General features: G+C 42.2%; 2 protein-coding genes and 1 long non-coding RNA gene across 5 annotated transcripts in view; 1 reads left to right on the top strand and 2 right to left on the bottom strand.

The window, feature by feature from the left end:
• LOC121695729 overlaps positions 1–16,419 on the top strand; it is a 118,730-nt gene that overhangs the window by 15,460 nt on the left and 86,851 nt on the right. The gene's annotated exons all lie outside the window — the stretch shown is intronic.
• LOC121695043 lies at positions 806–6,389 on the bottom strand. Of its 2 annotated transcripts, none has more exons than XM_042075562.1 (10): positions 6,204–6,389; positions 5,167–5,843; positions 3,911–4,759; positions 3,393–3,692; positions 3,201–3,274; positions 3,007–3,110; positions 2,748–2,891; positions 1,723–1,854; positions 1,286–1,555; positions 806–1,125 (listed from the first exon to the last, which is right to left on the bottom strand). In XM_042075562.1, exons 2-10 carry the CDS (start codon positions 5,763–5,765, stop codon positions 907–909), a joined length of 2,691 nt encoding a protein of 896 aa, XP_041931496.1. In that variant the 5' UTR covers positions 5,766–5,843; positions 6,204–6,389; the 3' UTR covers positions 806–906. The 2 variants fall into 2 exon arrangements, with proteins under 2 accessions (XP_041931496.1, XP_041931503.1); XM_042075569.1 differs by having other exon boundaries at positions 6,208–6,389.
• LOC121695026 lies at positions 9,616–15,208 on the bottom strand. Of its 2 annotated transcripts, none has more exons than XM_042075519.1 (10): positions 15,023–15,208; positions 13,986–14,662; positions 12,730–13,578; positions 12,203–12,511; positions 12,011–12,084; positions 11,817–11,920; positions 11,558–11,701; positions 10,533–10,664; positions 10,096–10,365; positions 9,616–9,935 (listed from the first exon to the last, which is right to left on the bottom strand). In XM_042075519.1, the coding sequence occupies exons 2-10, from the start codon at positions 14,582–14,584 to the stop codon at positions 9,717–9,719; spliced, it is 2,700 nt and encodes an 899-aa protein (XP_041931453.1). In that variant the 5' UTR covers positions 14,585–14,662; positions 15,023–15,208; the 3' UTR covers positions 9,616–9,716. The 2 variants fall into 2 exon arrangements, with proteins under 2 accessions (XP_041931453.1, XP_041931463.1); XM_042075529.1 differs by having other exon boundaries at positions 15,027–15,208.

Below are 16,419 nucleotides of genomic sequence, written 5' to 3'. Positions count from 1 at the left end.
TTCTTTAGGAATCTGGCCTTGGCCTGTCTACGTACTTCCGGTCGATTTCTTTTCCCTACAGTACTCCGTCTGGAATAGGTTGATTCACGCTCGTTTACTTCGGCAGTTGGGCAGCCGACCAACCAGCGAACAGTGGGCGTCCCTGAGAGCGATTACGTACCCAGGCATGGTGTTTCAATTACTACGTCCCCGCCCCTGAAGCAGATCGCTTGGAATACATCAACGTAGGGAGAGAAAATGACTTATACTTAAGAAATCTTTGAGCAAATGTAAATAATAGTTTAGCCTATTAACAGGAGTGTCATGAACGAAGTCACAGTGGAGTAGGATGTTATATCGGGTCTCAAAAAGTTGTCAGAGACTATGTAAAAATCATTGGGGGGGAAAAAACTTGAAGGGAATGGTATATAGGCTCTCTATTCTCAACTATTGTGACTTATGAAGGTCAAAAACCTCCCTGCAAACTACCTCGTTGCATTACATTTTACATTTATTCATTGAGCTTTTATACTAACAACAATGGAATTATTGGAATAACACTTAAGTGACATTGCCATGGTAATAAATACTAACTACATGTACCACATGGCGGTACAAAATATGCCCTCCCCCAGTCCTGCGCATTCTTCTCATTGTTGACGAACAAACACTTACTTTCTGTAAAATAAGTGTTTGTATAGCATATATAGCATACTGTATAGCATTGTAAGTCACTTTGGACAAAAGCATCAGCTAAGTAACCATAAAAACCATAAACCTTCCAAAGGAAATCTTCCAGACAAAGAATCCACAATACAGTCGCAAATATAATGCTGAGAAAATAATGTATTGAAGTAACATGAATGGTGTAAAATAGTATCCTGAATTGGCCATGATTGGACCTTGGTCACTTGGGTCAACAATCAATCAGTGAGGTCCTCTGGAAAGGTCCTCCTGAGGACAGGCGGGTTCGCCAACTGCCACGTTATAATGTCGGCCATCCTCGGTTACCAGGCAGACAGAGGGCCAGTCCTGAATGTGATCATCCGGGTAATGAGTGATAATGAAGTCCGCCATGTTGGCCATGTAAAGGCGGTAAACCTTGATGGTGTGGTGCAGTGTGTAACCCAGGAGACACATCTCCACCTATAACACAGAAATGAAGACAACAGCCAACAACAGTAGGCTATATCACAACAGACTTTGATACACCTTCTCATCTGGCAGTCAATGGGACAACAACAACAATAAAAACAACAACAACAACAACAACCACCACATCAAAAGTCTCCCTGAGCCTTTTCACCTGCTCCATGCCTCCACTGAAGCCAACCTGGCTCAGGTGGTTGGCCAGGAACGTGCGCGGGCACGAGGAGGTGTAGCGGGAGAATAGCAGCCAGCAGAAGATTGGCACGTCTTTGCCCCTCTCCATGGCGGCGTGCAATTCCACGGCACAGGCTAGCATCAGGAGCTTGAGTGCCTCCATGACACCAAACTCGTCTTCTCCGCCTTGGAAGAGCTGCTCACACACACGTCTGCGACCCTCGAGCCCAGGAGAGGCTGCCGCCGCGTGCCACTATACAGAAACGCAAACATCAACACACACACAGAATCTCCGTTACCCCAACGTGTGCATTACAATAATGACTGATATGGAAAAATGAAATGTCAACAAAGTTTAACGTATTACTTTAGGTAATACAATATCCAACCACTGTGATAATATGCAAATGAGAGTTGTACCCATTTCCGGAGAAGGCTCAGATAGTGTTTCATAAGATCCACATCATCTTTGATCCCACTTGTCTGCTTGCAAACGTCAGGAAACAACCAGCCTTTAATCAGACCGTAACGAGTCTCAAGCTCATCAGGGATCTAGGAAAATGACAAAATTCAAGTGAAATGTTTGATATGTTAAAGGGCCTGAGCAAACACTGCTCCACTATAATAGAAACATGATGCAGTTAACATTTTTTATTTCTTTATTTCTGTTTAAGAAGGAAGACAGTTCATTCTGAATGAGACTCTGTTATCTCTCCTAACGATGTACAGCTAGTAACTAGGGCTATCAATCGATTAAAAAAATTAATCTAATTAATTACATACTCTGTGATTAATTAATCTAAATTAATCGCATATATAATTTTTGCTGTGAATGTATTTTAAATATTTAAATTCAAATAAATCATTGAATAATCAGCATTAGTGACATTAAAGTTCAAAAACTCTTTTATTATTTTTTTTAATAATGGCCATAATAATCTATGATATGACCTAATATGCTGAGGAAATAAATTCAAAAGTGCTTTGGGAAGAAGTTGTTTTTCACATACAAGGTATTTCAGGCCACAGATATAACCTAGGGGACACAATGAAAATAAATTAACACTCCCCTCAATGTCAACACTATTTCTTTGCACTTATGTGCGACTTTAGAGTTGATGAACTCCGGTGATATGCAAATTCCTTGTTGCAGACATTGCAGAAGACTTTATTTTAATCAACACTTTATTTTTTATCAACACCATCAGACCGTTTTTTAAAAGTAAATGTTCCAATCAATGATCTAGGACATTTTCTTCTCTCTCCTTCATTTTACAGTCTAATGGTTACTGACTACAACGGCTCGGGGTCAAAGGTCATACGGAATCGATTAATCTGCGTTATTTTTTTTTAATCAGTTATTTTTTCTCAAATTAATTAATCGAAATTAATCAGTTATTTTGACAGCCTACTAGTAACCCCTAGGGTAGAGAAGATGGGCATACCAATAAGAAACTCTCCCGCTGGAGCCAGTCAGGAAGTTGGGCAGAGCTCATCAGTGTCTGGTACAGGGAGGCTCGCAGGGCACAGTAGTTGTCTTCCCTTACCCGCCGGACGAATCCAAAGCTCTGGGAGAGCACAGCGTAGCCCTGGAGGAAAGTGCACACAGAGGGATAGAGTGAAAAAAGATTAGTGGCAGGCTGGGCAGGTGCTCTTGTTCACCTTGTCAAGAGAGAAAATACACATGCAATATGTACGACATACGTTTCTAATGATTATGCTTTCGGTGGTCTGCTCTTTCCATTCCCTCTCGCTGTGAATTAAAATGCCAACGGGCGGCTCAAAGCTGCATCGGTCCTGTTCTGGAACTGTATTGAAAGGAGTACAAGGAGATTTTTTACTGTCAATGTACATGCCATGATAGAATATCAATACAGCAATCATTTAGAGTTATTCACCAGTCATTTCCATGACACTTTGCCTCGCCAGCTCTTCCTCAATCTCCTCCTCACTATAATAGAGATCTTCGCCACTGTAGGGAGAGAGGTTGGATGCTCTAGGTTAAATGTCTTAATTGCTGTTTAATGACTGACTTGATCCAAAACTATCTCATTCATTTCCTATGGTAAATGGTTATGCAACTGACATACCAAGTAAACCAAGCCTCACTCCCATCTGACACTGGGCTCCACCTGCCAGCACTTCCAGGTCTCTCATCCTGGAGATTTACAGCCAGCCCTCCGTCAGTGGAACCAGCTGAGCTCACCACAACCTTCTGAAGTTCAGCAAGTTCAGCAAGCAACTTTGTAAGGGGTACACTCTTTGCCTTCACGCCTTGCTTTTTCTGGGATCTCTTCGGAGTATCTAGCCCCTCCAACAGGTTGCCCAGTGAAGACTTAGTGCTCAGGCCAAACACCACATCTTGGGCAGCAGAGGCTGCAGCACAGCCTCTGTACATAAATAGACAGAAAATGAATGTTGAGATTAAGGAATCTAATTTATTAAAAACCTACCAACATAAACTCATAATTATGCAATTCCCAAATGTCTTTGCTAGAGGAGGCCCCATTAAGATGTTTCTTTAAGCTGTGTGTTTGAACTAAACCCAATGTATTATATACAACAGTTCTATTATGGAACTGAGACAATCATACTTTTCCTGACTCACCTTGCACAAGCATCAGTGGGAACAGAGTTGAGATCAAGGCCACTAACGGGTGGCTGTCCCTCCATGCTGATCGAGTGACCACTATCACTCCTATGCTGCGAGATAGCCTCAGCAAGCTTAGCATTTATGAAGGGGAAACCTGTGCCAAGCATGGCGGAGGTGAGCAGCCGCTCATCCTCACTGCTATGCAGAGGGACATCCTGTTCATCATCCAGGGCTTTGGAGGAGTCTAGCAGTGACTGGTGTCCACACATGTCCAGATGGGCATCAATCTCACTGACCAGAGAAAACCCCTTTGGAGCCTTATTCACCACGCCCTCAGCCGAGGGATTCTGAACCAGCCGGTCCTCCAGCTTTACAGCTGGTGTATTGGTGGCAAGGTCCTCTTGGGGAAGCATTGCATCATCAACAGTCTCCTCGGTCGATATACCGCCATGCAAGATAATGTCATCATAGTCGACTCCATCCTCATCCTTGGTAGATGGTTGCATAGATGTTATCATTAAGCCTTTGGTAGTGTTTACCATCTCAGAGGAAGCCTCCTCTTTTGAATGGTCTCCTGGATGGGCGATGTCAAATCCAATAGAAATGCATCTGGCTGATTCCTCTGCAAGGGAACAATTTGATCTCACAAGATGCTGCTGAGGTTCAGCAGATGCTGCCTTCTTCACTGATGGTGTCATCAGAGGTGTAGATCCAGGCATCGTGTCAGAGTAGCCGAGAGGCTCACTCTTTGCTTCCACTACTAACTTATCCTGTTCGGGAATCTGGGATCTCTCTGGGGTCTCTTGTCCCTCCAACAGGTCACTCAGTAAAGACTCAGAGCTCAGGCCTTTAGCAGCAGAGCCTCTGCACAGACAGACAGAGGATAAGCATTGTGATTAAGGGTTTTATAAACTTACCAAGGTTAACTGATTATTTTCTGCAATTATGAAGCCATTGCAGAGCTGAAAGAGGCCTGACAGGTACAAAACTAATGGCTCTCTAAGCCTTTGAATATAAGGCAGACCATGAAAATTCTTATTGAGCGACAAGGCTATAGAACGCGCTTAAGTGGAAATTCATAGAAATATAAATATACATCCTGCATCCTGTCAATATACAGTGTATACAGACGTTGAGCATTAATTAACACTCAAATTGTGTCTGCATGTCTCTGAATTAATAATCTGTGGAATTAAAGACCTTTTACAAAATTCCACTTGTGTTTTGATAGCATTTATTGGTGCCATCAGCAGCCAACAGGTGCTGCTTACCTAATCTCAGCCTGTACATCTTTTTCAGCTGTAGCTGAGGGGAGGCTGCTGTTCATGTTGTCACCACTGCAGAGCTCCTCTCTGAGGTTAAAATCCTTTAGAGTCCTATTTTTGTCATTGTTAGCTTGCACAATGTCAGTAAGACTGATATTTACCATCTTCGAGGAAGCCTCCTCTATTACATGCTCCACTGGAAGGTTGGTATTAAATACTTCCTCCCTCACAGGTGTCATCGGCAGAGTAGTTTCTGTTATTTCAACTGAAACATTCGGAGCCTCTACATTGACTGAGCAGCCCAGGGTCTCAGGCTTCTCCATAAAAACAGCCTTTGTGCAAAGCTTTGCAAGGGGCACATCAAGATTAAGAGTCACCTCATCGAGATATTTAGAGGCCACAATCTTGGTGGTATCTGCCAAATCCTCTGGCACCAGTCCTGCAGCTACCTCTTGTTGATATAGGAGAATGCTCTTTTCCACCGCAGAATCTGCTGCCCGACGAGGTGCCACTTCATGCTTGATGCCCACATTTTGCAGCCGCTGTCCCTCCTCCTGACGGTCACCGGGATTGGCACGAAAGCAGCAGCTGACTGTGTTCCCCATTGTCCTGGGACCTGGCTGGGGGCTCAGCTCAGGTGCTCAGACAGGGAATGGAGCCCTTATGGCATCCACAATGTGGATCTGTGTAAATGTGGGAGAGATTTAAAAATAAAAAAGGGTTCATAATGAGCTGCAATCTGAGTTTAGAATCTGAATCTGAATTGTTTCCTTCCAAGAACTGACTGCAAACAAATACGACAATATTCAGTATTGTGAATGAACAAGTGCTAATTTGTTCAAGTCAAGAGAAAGAAAATGATAATTGAACATTATAGGCCCTGACCGGAGTGCCTTAGTTTACTTGTCCTGGATGCTAGCTATTGCCAGGATTTTGTGATCTTTTTTTTTTTCACGTTAAGTGCAACAGGGTAGTCAAACCAACAGAAACAATTTAGGCATGATTCATATGAACGAATAAAATGTAAGACTTAAGCTGATTACCTACTTATTCAGGATATCAGGAAATTTCAGCAGTTGGTTTTTCCAAAGAGACTGAACAGTGTTTGACGCTTCTACTGGGGTTCAGAGTAATGTTCGGATGCATATTTCCGTAGAACTTTATGCGAACCCTCATCATAAAGACGACCGAATGTTGACCATCTATGACGTCAAACCTTTACGCAAGAAGCTTGTCCAACGCAGAGCCATATAAAGGTACCTACTGGTCCAACATGATGTCCAATCTGTAGCCTAGGCCTATAGTAGCCTAGTCTATTTCTCAGATTGTATTGAACGTCTCCTTTCATCAATAAATAGCCTACACATATTTTCACTGGAGCATAATCAACGCTTACTGTATTTTAACGAATTTGATAAAACGGTCGTCAAATATCACGCAAGGCTAGCCTAATTCGGAAGCAATTAGGCGCAAACGCCAATTATTCTAATGTGCTCATTTAGCGTGTGTAGCCTATTTTTTACATGTGGGAATCAGTGTAGGCCTATTATTTTAATCATTTTTATTTCTTTATCTAATGAGGGCATTATCATAATCATTGACTTTCATTGGCATTCAGAATCTACTCTATAGGCTACTGAAAACCCTACCACTCTTCAGGAACCACTGCCCATCCCATCTCCTGTCATGTCTGAGAACACCACGTTTCATAGGCATATGCTATCATTTTAGTCTATTAACTTTTTGGCTAAAGTTAAAAGTTATCGCTAGTTGACTAGGAGCCTATTCAGCAGACGCATAACCAAAGCGACCCTACACGGTCAGAAAAAAACACGTTATTTATTTATTAATGGCTTTTCACCAGAGCCGGAGAGTAACGGAGTAGCCTACATTTACTTGAGTACAGTAGGCTACTTGAGTGCAGTTTTGAGGGATCTGTACTTTACTCGAGTATCATTTTTGGGGAGTACTCATGACTTTACTCAAGTACATTTGAATGGCAAATATTGTACTCTTTACTTCTATCCATAACCATGAGTAGCCTACCTGTTACTTCTTCTAAAAAAAGGAAAAAAGAAAAATCTCGGAAACCCTGAATTTGTTGTTTCCCTTTTAAACGTGATTGGATTGTGCAGGCGCTACTGATTGGGACAGCCTATCAGCAATCACCTTCACCTTTCCTCCAAAGTCAACTCCATGGTTAAATTCAGATAAGAGACGAAGCCTTGATGAAATTCATTCTGGACTCTATCCGACCACATAAAGACCTCGGGATACTTCGGTTTGGCTTTAGGGACCCTCTACTCACTACCAGTGCAATGTTGTTTGGAACTGTAGAAGAGGTATAAAAATAGCGTTTTGTAGTGGCAAAATAATGTGCCCTTCTCACTTCCACGCTAACGAGCTTTGACTAAAAACGGTAACATCGAACTTTCTCAAAACACATCCGAATGACATGATTTGGATGTCAACTCAACGTATGTACTCCCAATCATCCGTAAATCGATCTAAAGTGCATTTTACTCCGGATAATTCCTTTAACGGGAGCATTTACCGCCTGAAATATCAAATTTTGTTTACCACGCTCGGAGTTACAGCAGAGAGGGTTAAAGCGGAGCGAGAGGCGCAAACGTTCGACAATTTCCGCGTTCGATTATTGCAAGGGGGAGGGGGGGAAATCCCCCTTTATGCAGACCAGAGTAAACCCTCGCTGCACTAATGTCAATGGAGACTTGTGGAATTTTACCAATAAATTGGTCATTATATCTTTCTGGATTTGTTGAGGGTTTTTTGGAACATTTTGTCATAATCTGTAAGTGTTTGGGATCATGTCAAGCCTAAAAGTGTAATTTAATTTAGTGTTCGGATTTGTAATAAAATAACTTAATATCAGACCATGCTGCTGCCAGTTACTGTCCAGTTGTTAGCATGCTAGCTAGCCTCTTAGCTAAGGTAACATTTTAAACGGAGAAGTGTAATTTCTTTGAAATGACAACTAGCTGAATAACATTACTGACATTAGTTAAAGTGGATAGTTTATACTCAAGCGAATTTGGAACAGTATATTAAGTTTAAGCGAAGTCCTTCAACTACTAGTCACTTGTTAGCGCATATCTGTATTGCCATAGCTACTCCCATCCACTTGTATGGCGTTTTAAGCTAGCGTTAGCTAGCTAGCTAGCTCGGTACACATGACTAATTAAATTATTTATATAACGTCCTAAAGAATGATTCATTGGTATCATACATGATTATAGACAATGATATTGTGAACACAATTATGTTTATCTGTTCTTATTGCTTATTAAGAGAGAAAGTTTATTTAGTGACGTAAGGTGACACTCCCACTTATGCAGACCGGAACTGTCCCATTTTGCTCCCATAGTAACGAATTACGTTGCTCTATCTTGCTAGTAATCAAGGATCTTTGGTTATAGTGATGGCCTGATGGCTCGCCTATTTACGCCGTTTCAATGGCACATGAACGGTTAGACCGAGAATTCTCGTCATGAAATTAAAATTCCACTGGAGCTCCAAGCGGATGTGTACACGCAGCCTTACAACACTGTTTACAGCTCTTCGAGTCACGGTAAAATGTAATTTTTGGTACATAGCTACTTTAGATACACCTATGGTGTGGGTGCTTGCGTTTCTTTAGGAATCTGGCCTTGGCCTGTCTACGTACTTCCGGTCGATTTCTTTTCCCTACAGTACTCCGTCTGGAATAGGTTGATTCACGCTCGTTTACTTCGGCAGTTGGGCAGCCGACCAACCAGCGAACAGTGGGCGTCCCTGAGAGCGATTACGTACCCAGGCATGGTGTTTCAATTACTACGTCCCCGCCCCTGAAGCAGATCGCTTGGAATACATCAACGTAGGGAGAGAAAATGACTTATACTTAAGAAATCTTTGAGCAAATGTAAATAATAGTTTAGCCTATTAACAGGAGTGTCATGAACGAAGTCACAGTGGAGTAGGATGTTATATCGGGTCTCAAAAAGTTGTCAGAGACTATGTAAAAATCATTGGGGGGGAAAAAACTTGAAGGGAATGGTATATAGGCTCTCTATTCTCAACTATTGTGACTTATGAAGGTCAAAAACCTCCCTGCAAACTACCTCGTTGCATTACATTTTACATTTATTCATTGAGCTTTTATACTAACAACAATGGAATTATTGGAATAACACTTAAGTGACATTGCCATGGTAATAAATACTAACTACATGTACCACATGGCGGTACAAAATATGCCCTCCCCCAGTCCTGCGCATTCTTCTCATTGTTGACGAACAAACACTTACTTTCTGTAAAATAAGTGTTTGTATAGCATATATAGCATACTGTATAGCATTGTAAGTCACTTTGGACAAAAGCATCAGCTAAGTAACCATAAAAACCATAAACCTTCCAAAGGAAATCTTCCAGACAAAGAATCCACAATACAGTCGCAAATATAATGCTGAGAAAATAATGTATTGAAGTAACATGAATGGTGTAAAATAGTATCCTGAATTGGCCATGATTGGACCTTGGTCACTTGGGTCAACAATCAATCAGTGAGGTCCTCTGGAAAGGTCCTCCTGAGGACAGGCGGGTTCGCCAACTGCCACGTTATAATGTCGGCCATCCTCGGTTACCAGGCAGACAGAGGGCCAGTCCTGAATGTGATCATCCGGGTAATGAGTGATAATGAAGTCCGCCATGTTGGCCATGTAAAGGCGGTAAACCTTGATGGTGTGGTGCAGTGTGTAACCCAGGAGACACATCTCCACCTATAACACAGAAATGAAGACAACAGCCAACAACAGTAGGCTATATCACAACAGACTTTGATACACCTTCTCATCTGGCAGTCAATGGGACAACAACAACAATAAAAACAACAACAACAACAACAACCACCACATCAAAAGTCTCCCTGAGCCTTTTCACCTGCTCCATGCCTCCACTGAAGCCAACCTGGCTCAGGTGGTTGGCCAGGAACGTGCGCGGGCACGAGGAGGTGTAGCGGGAGAATAGCAGCCAGCAGAAGATTGGCACGTCTTTGCCCCTCTCCATGGCGGCGTGCAATTCCACGGCACAGGCTAGCATCAGGAGCTTGAGTGCCTCCATGACACCAAACTCGTCTTCTCCGCCTTGGAAGAGCTGCTCACACACACGTCTGCGACCCTCGAGCCCAGGAGAGGCTGCCGCCGCGTGCCACTATACAGAAACGCAAACATCAACACACACACAGAATCTCCGTTACCCCAACGTGTGCATTACAATAATGACTGATATGGAAAAATGAAATGTCAACAAAGTTTAACGTATTACTTTAGGTAATACAATATCCAACCACTGTGATAATATGCAAATGAGAGTTGTACCCATTTCCGGAGAAGGCTCAGATAGTGTTTCATAAGATCCACATCATCTTTGATCCCACTTGTCTGCTTGCAAACGTCAGGAAACAACCAGCCTTTAATCAGACCGTAACGAGTCTCAAGCTCATCAGGGATCTAGGAAAATGACAAAATTCAAGTGAAATGTTTGATATGTTAAAGGGCCTGAGCAAACACTGCTCCACTATAATAGAAACATGATGCAGTTAACATTTTTTATTTCTTTATTTCTGTTTAAGAAGGAAGACAGTTCATTCTGAATGAGACTCTGTTATCTCTCCTAACGATGTACAGCTAGTAACTAGGGCTATCAATCGATTAAAAAAATTAATCTAATTAATTACATACTCTGTAATTAATTAATCTAAATTAATCGCATATATAATTTTTGCTGTGAATGTATTTTAAATATTTAAATTCAAATAAATCATTGAATAATCAGCATTAGTGACATTAAAGTTCAAAAACTCTTTTATTATTTTTTTTAATAATGGCCATAATAATCTATGATATGACCTAATATGCTGAGGAAATAAATTCAAAAGTGCTTTGGGAAGAAGTTGTTTTTCACATACAAGGTATTTCAGGCCACAGATATAACCTAGGGGACACAATGAAAATAAATTTTCACTCCCCTCAATGTCAACACTATTTCTTTGCACTTATGTGCGACTTTAGAGTTGATGAACTCCGGTGATATGCAAATTCCATGTTGCAGACATTGCAGAAGACTTTATTTTAATCAACACTTTATTTTTTATCAACACCATCAGACCGTTTTTTAAAAGTAAATGTTCCAATCAATGATCTAGGACATTTTCTTCTCTCTCCTTCATTTTACAGTCTAATGGTTACTGACTACAACGGCTCAGGGTCAAAGGTCATACGGAATCGATTAATCTGCGTTATTTTTTTTTAATCAGTTATTTTTTCTCAAATTAATTAATCGAAATTAATCAGTTATTTTGACAGCCTACTAGTAACCCCTAGGGTAGAGAAGATGGGCATACCAATAAGAAACTCTCCCGCTGGAGCCAGTCAGGAAGTTGGGCAGAGCTCATCAGTGTCTGGTACAGGGAGGCTCGCAGGGCACAGTAGTTGTCTTCCCTTACCCGCCGGACGAATCCAAAGCTCTGGGAGAGCACAGCGTAGCCCTGGAGGAAAGTGCACACAGAGGGATAGAGTGAAAAAAGATTAGTGGCAGGCTGGGCAGGTGCTCTTGTTCACCTTGTCAAGAGAGAAAATACACATGCAATATGTACGACATACGTTTCTAATGATTATGCTTTCGGTGGTCTGCTCTTTCCATTCCCTCTCGCTGTGAATTAAAATGCCAACGGGCGGCTCAAAGCTGCATCGGTCCTGTTCTGGAACTGTATTGAAAGGAGTACAAGGAGATTTTTTACTGGCAATGTACATGCCATGATAGAATATCAATACAGCAATCATTTAGAGTTATTCACCAGTCATTTCCATGACACTTTGCCTCGCCAGCTCTTCCTCAATCTCCTCCTCACTATAATAGAGATCTTCGCCACTGTAGGGAGAGAGGTTGGATGCTCTAGGTTAAATGTCTTAATTGCTGTTTAATGACTGACTTGATCCAAAACTATCTCATTCATTTCCTATGGTAAATGGTTATGCAACTGACATACCAAGTAAACCAAGCCTCACTCCCATCTGACACTGGGCTCCACCTGCCAGCACTTCCAGGTCTCTCATCCTGGAGATTTACAGCCAGCCCTCCGTCAGTGGAACCAGTTGAGCTCACCACAACCTTCTGAAGTTCAGCAAGTTCAGCAAGTTCAGCAAGCAACTTTGTAAGGGGTACACTCTTTGCCTTCACGCCTTGCTTTTTCTGGGATCTCTTCGGAGTATCTAGCCCCTCCAACAGGTTGCCCAGTGAAGACTTAGTGCTCAGGCCAAACACCACATCTTGGGCAGCAGAGGCTGCAGCACAGCCTCTGTACATAAATAGACAGAAAATGAATGTTGAGATTAAGGAATCTAATTTATTAAAAACCTACCAACATAAACTCATAATTATGCAATTCCCAAATGTCTTTGCTAGAGGAGGCCCCATTAAGATGTTTCTTTAAGCTGTGTGTTTGAACTAAACCCAATGTATTATATACAACAGTTCTATTATGGAACTGAGACAATCATACTTTTCCTGACTCACCTTGCACAAGCATCAGTGGGAACAGAGTTGAGATCAAGGCCACTAACGGGTGGCTGTCCCTCCATGCTGATCGAGTGACCACTATCACTCCTATGCTGCGAGATAGCCTCAGCAAGCTTAGCATTTATGAAGGGGAAACCTGTGCCAAGCATGGCGGAGGTGAGCAGCCGCTCATCCTCACTGCTATGCAGAGGGACATCCTGTTCATCATCCAGGGCTTTGGAGGAGTCTAGCAGTGACTGGTGTCCACACATGTCCAGATGGGCATCAATCTCACTGACCAGAGAAAACCCCTTTGGAGCCTTATTCACCACGCCCTCAGCCGAGGGATTCTGAACCAGCCGGTCCTCCAGCTTTACAGCTGGTGTATTGGTGGCAAGGTCCTCTTGGGGAAGCATTGCATCATCAACAGTCTCCTCGGTCGATATACCGCCATGCAAGATAATGTCATCATAGTCGACTCCATCCTCATCCTTGGTAGATGGTTGCATAGATGTTATCATTAAGCCTTTGGTAGTGTTTACCATCTCAGAGGAAGCCTCCTCTTTTGAATGGTCTCCTGGATGGGCGATGTCAAATCCAATAGAAATGCATCTGGCTGATTCCTCTGCAAGGGAACAATTTGATCTCACAAGATGCTGCTGAGGTTCAGCAGATGCTGCCTTCTTCACTGATGGTGTCATCAGAGGTGTAGATCCAGGCATCGTGTCAGAGTAGCCGAGAGGCTCACTCTTTGCTTCCACTGCTAACTTATCCTGTTCGGGAATCTGGGATCTCTCTGGGGTCTCTTGTCCCTCCAACAGGTCACTCAGTAAAGACTCAGAGCTCAGGCCTTTAGCAGCAGAGCCTCTGCACAGACAGACAGAGGATAAGCATTGTGATTAAGGGTTTTATAAACTTACCAAGGTTAACTGATTATTTTCTGCAATTATGAAGCAATTGCAGAGCTGAAAGAGGCCTGACAGGTACAAAACTAATGGCTCTCTAAGCCTTTGAATATAAGGCAGACCATGAAAATTCTTATTGAGCGACAAGGCTATAGAACGCGCTTAAGTGGAAATTCATAGAAATATAAATATACATCCTGCATCCTGTCAATATACAGTGTATACAGACGTTGAGCATTAATTAACACTCAAATTGTGTCTGCATGTCTCTGAATTAATAATCTGTGGAATTAAAGACCTTTTACAAAATTCCACTTGTGTTTTGATAGCATTTATTGGTGCCATCAGCAGCCAACAGGTGCTGCTTACCTAATCTCAGCCTGTACATCTTTTTCAGCTGTAGCTGAGGGGAGGCTGCTGTTCATGTTGTCACCACTGCAGAGCTCCTCTCTGAGGTTAAAATCCTTTAGAGTCCTATTTTTGTCATTGTTAGCTTGCACAATGTCAGTAAGACTGATATTTACCATCTTCGAGGAAGCCTCCTCTATTACATGCTCCACTGGAAGGTTGGTATTAAATACTTCCTCCCTCACAGGTGTCATCGGCAGAGTAGTTTCTGTTATTTCAACTGAAACATTCGGAGCCTCTACATTGACTGAGCAGCCCAGGGTCTCAGGCTTCTCCATAAAAACAGCCTTTGTGCAAAGCTTTGCAAGGGGCACATCAAGATTAAGAGTCACCTCATCGAGATATTTAGAGGCCACAATCTTGGTGGTATCTGCCAAATCCTCTGGCACCAGTCCTGCAGCTACCTCTTGTTGATATAGGAGAATGCTCTTTTCCACCGCAGAATCTGCTGCCCGACGAGGTGCCACTTCATGCTTGATGCCCACATTTTGCAGCCGCTGTCCCTCCTCCTGACGGTCACCGGGATTGGCACGAAAGCAGCAGCTGACTGTGTTCCCCATTGTCCTGGGACCTGGCTGGGGGCTCAGCTCAGGTGCTCAGACAGGGAATGGAGCCCTTATGGCATCCACAATGTGGATCTGTGTAAATGTGGGAGAGATTTAAAAATAAAAAAGGGTTCATAATGAGCTGCAATCTGAGTTTAGAATCTGAATCTGAATTGTTTCCTTCCAAGAACTGACTGCAAACAAATACGACAATATTCAGTATTGTGAATGAACAAGTGCTAATTTGTTCAAGTCAAGAGAAAGAAAATGATAATTGAACATTATAGGCCCTGACCGGAGTGCCTTAGTTTACTTGTCCTGGATGCTAGCTATTGCCAGGATTTTGTGATCTTTTTTTTTTTCACGTTAAGTGCAACAGGGTAGTCAAACCAACAGAAACAATTTAGGCATGATTCATATGAACGAATAAAATGTAAGACTTAAGCTGATTACCTACTTATTCAGGATATCAGGAAATTTCAGCAGTTGGTTTTTCCAAAGAGACTGAACAGTGTTTGACGCTTCTACTGGGGTTCAGAGTAATGTTCGGATGCATATTTCCGTAGAACTTTATGCGAACCCTCATCATAAAGACGACCGAATGTTGACCATCTATGACGTCAAACCTTTACGCAAGAAGCTTGTCCAACGCAGAGCCATATAAAGGTACCTACTGGTCCAACATGATGTCCAATCTGTAGCCTAGGCCTATAGTAGCCTAGTCTATTTCTCAGATTGTATTGAACGTCTCCTTTCATCAATAAATAGCCTACACATATTTTCACTGGAGCATAATCAACGCTTACTGTATTTTAACGAATTTGATAAAACGGTCGTCAAATATCACGCAAGGCTAGCCTAATTCGGAAGCAATTAGGCGCAAACGCCAATTATTCTAATGTGCTCATTTAGCGTGTGTAGCCTATTTTTTACATGTGGGAATCAGTGTAGGCCTATTATTTTAATCATTTTTATTTCTTTATCTAATGAGGGCATTATCATAATCATTGACTTTCATTGGCATTCAGAATCTACTCTATAGGCTACTGAAAACCCTACCACTCTTCAGGAACCACTGCCCATCCCATCTCCTGTCATGTCTGAGAACACCACGTTTCATAGGCATATGCTATCATTTTAGTCTATTAACTTTTTGGCTAAAGTTAAAAGTTATCGCTAGTTGACTAGGAGCCTATTCAGCAGACGCATAACCAAAGCGACCCTACACGGTCAGAAAAAAACACGTTATTTATTTATTAATGGCTTTTCACCAGAGCCGGAGAGTAACGGAGTAGCCTACATTTACTTGAGTACAGTAGGCTACTTGAGTGCAGTTTTGAGGGATCTGTACTTTACTCGAGTATCATTTTTGGGGAGTACTCATGACTTTACTCAAGTACATTTGAATGGCAAATATTGTACTCTTTACTTCTATCCATAACCATGAGTAGCCTACCTGTTACTTCTTCTAAAAAAAGGAAAAAAGAAAAATCTCGGAAACCCTGAATTTGTTGTTTCCCTTTTAAACGTGATTGGATTGTGCAGGCGCTACTGATTGGGACAGCCTATCAGCAATCACCTTCACCTTTCCTCCAAAGTCAACTCCATGGTTAAATTCAGATAAGAGACGAAGCCTTGATGAAATTCATTCTGGACTCTATCCGACCACATAAAGACCTCGGGATACTTCGGTTTGGCTTTAGGGACCCTCTACTCACTACCAGTGCAATGTTGTTTGGAACTGTAGAAGAGGTATAAAAATAGCGTTTTGTAGTGGCAAAATAATGTGCCCTTCTCACTTCCACGCTAACGAGCTTTGACTAAAAACGGTAACATCGAACTTTCTCAAA

This window comes from Alosa sapidissima, chromosome 2 (genome assembly GCF_018492685.1).
Source record: "Alosa sapidissima isolate fAloSap1 chromosome 2, fAloSap1.pri, whole genome shotgun sequence".
In the NCBI taxonomy this organism is placed as follows: domain Eukaryota; kingdom Metazoa; phylum Chordata; class Actinopteri; order Clupeiformes; family Clupeidae; genus Alosa; species Alosa sapidissima.
The sequence above is the reverse complement of the archived record's forward strand: the minus strand, read 5'-3'. Positions and strand labels throughout refer to the sequence as shown.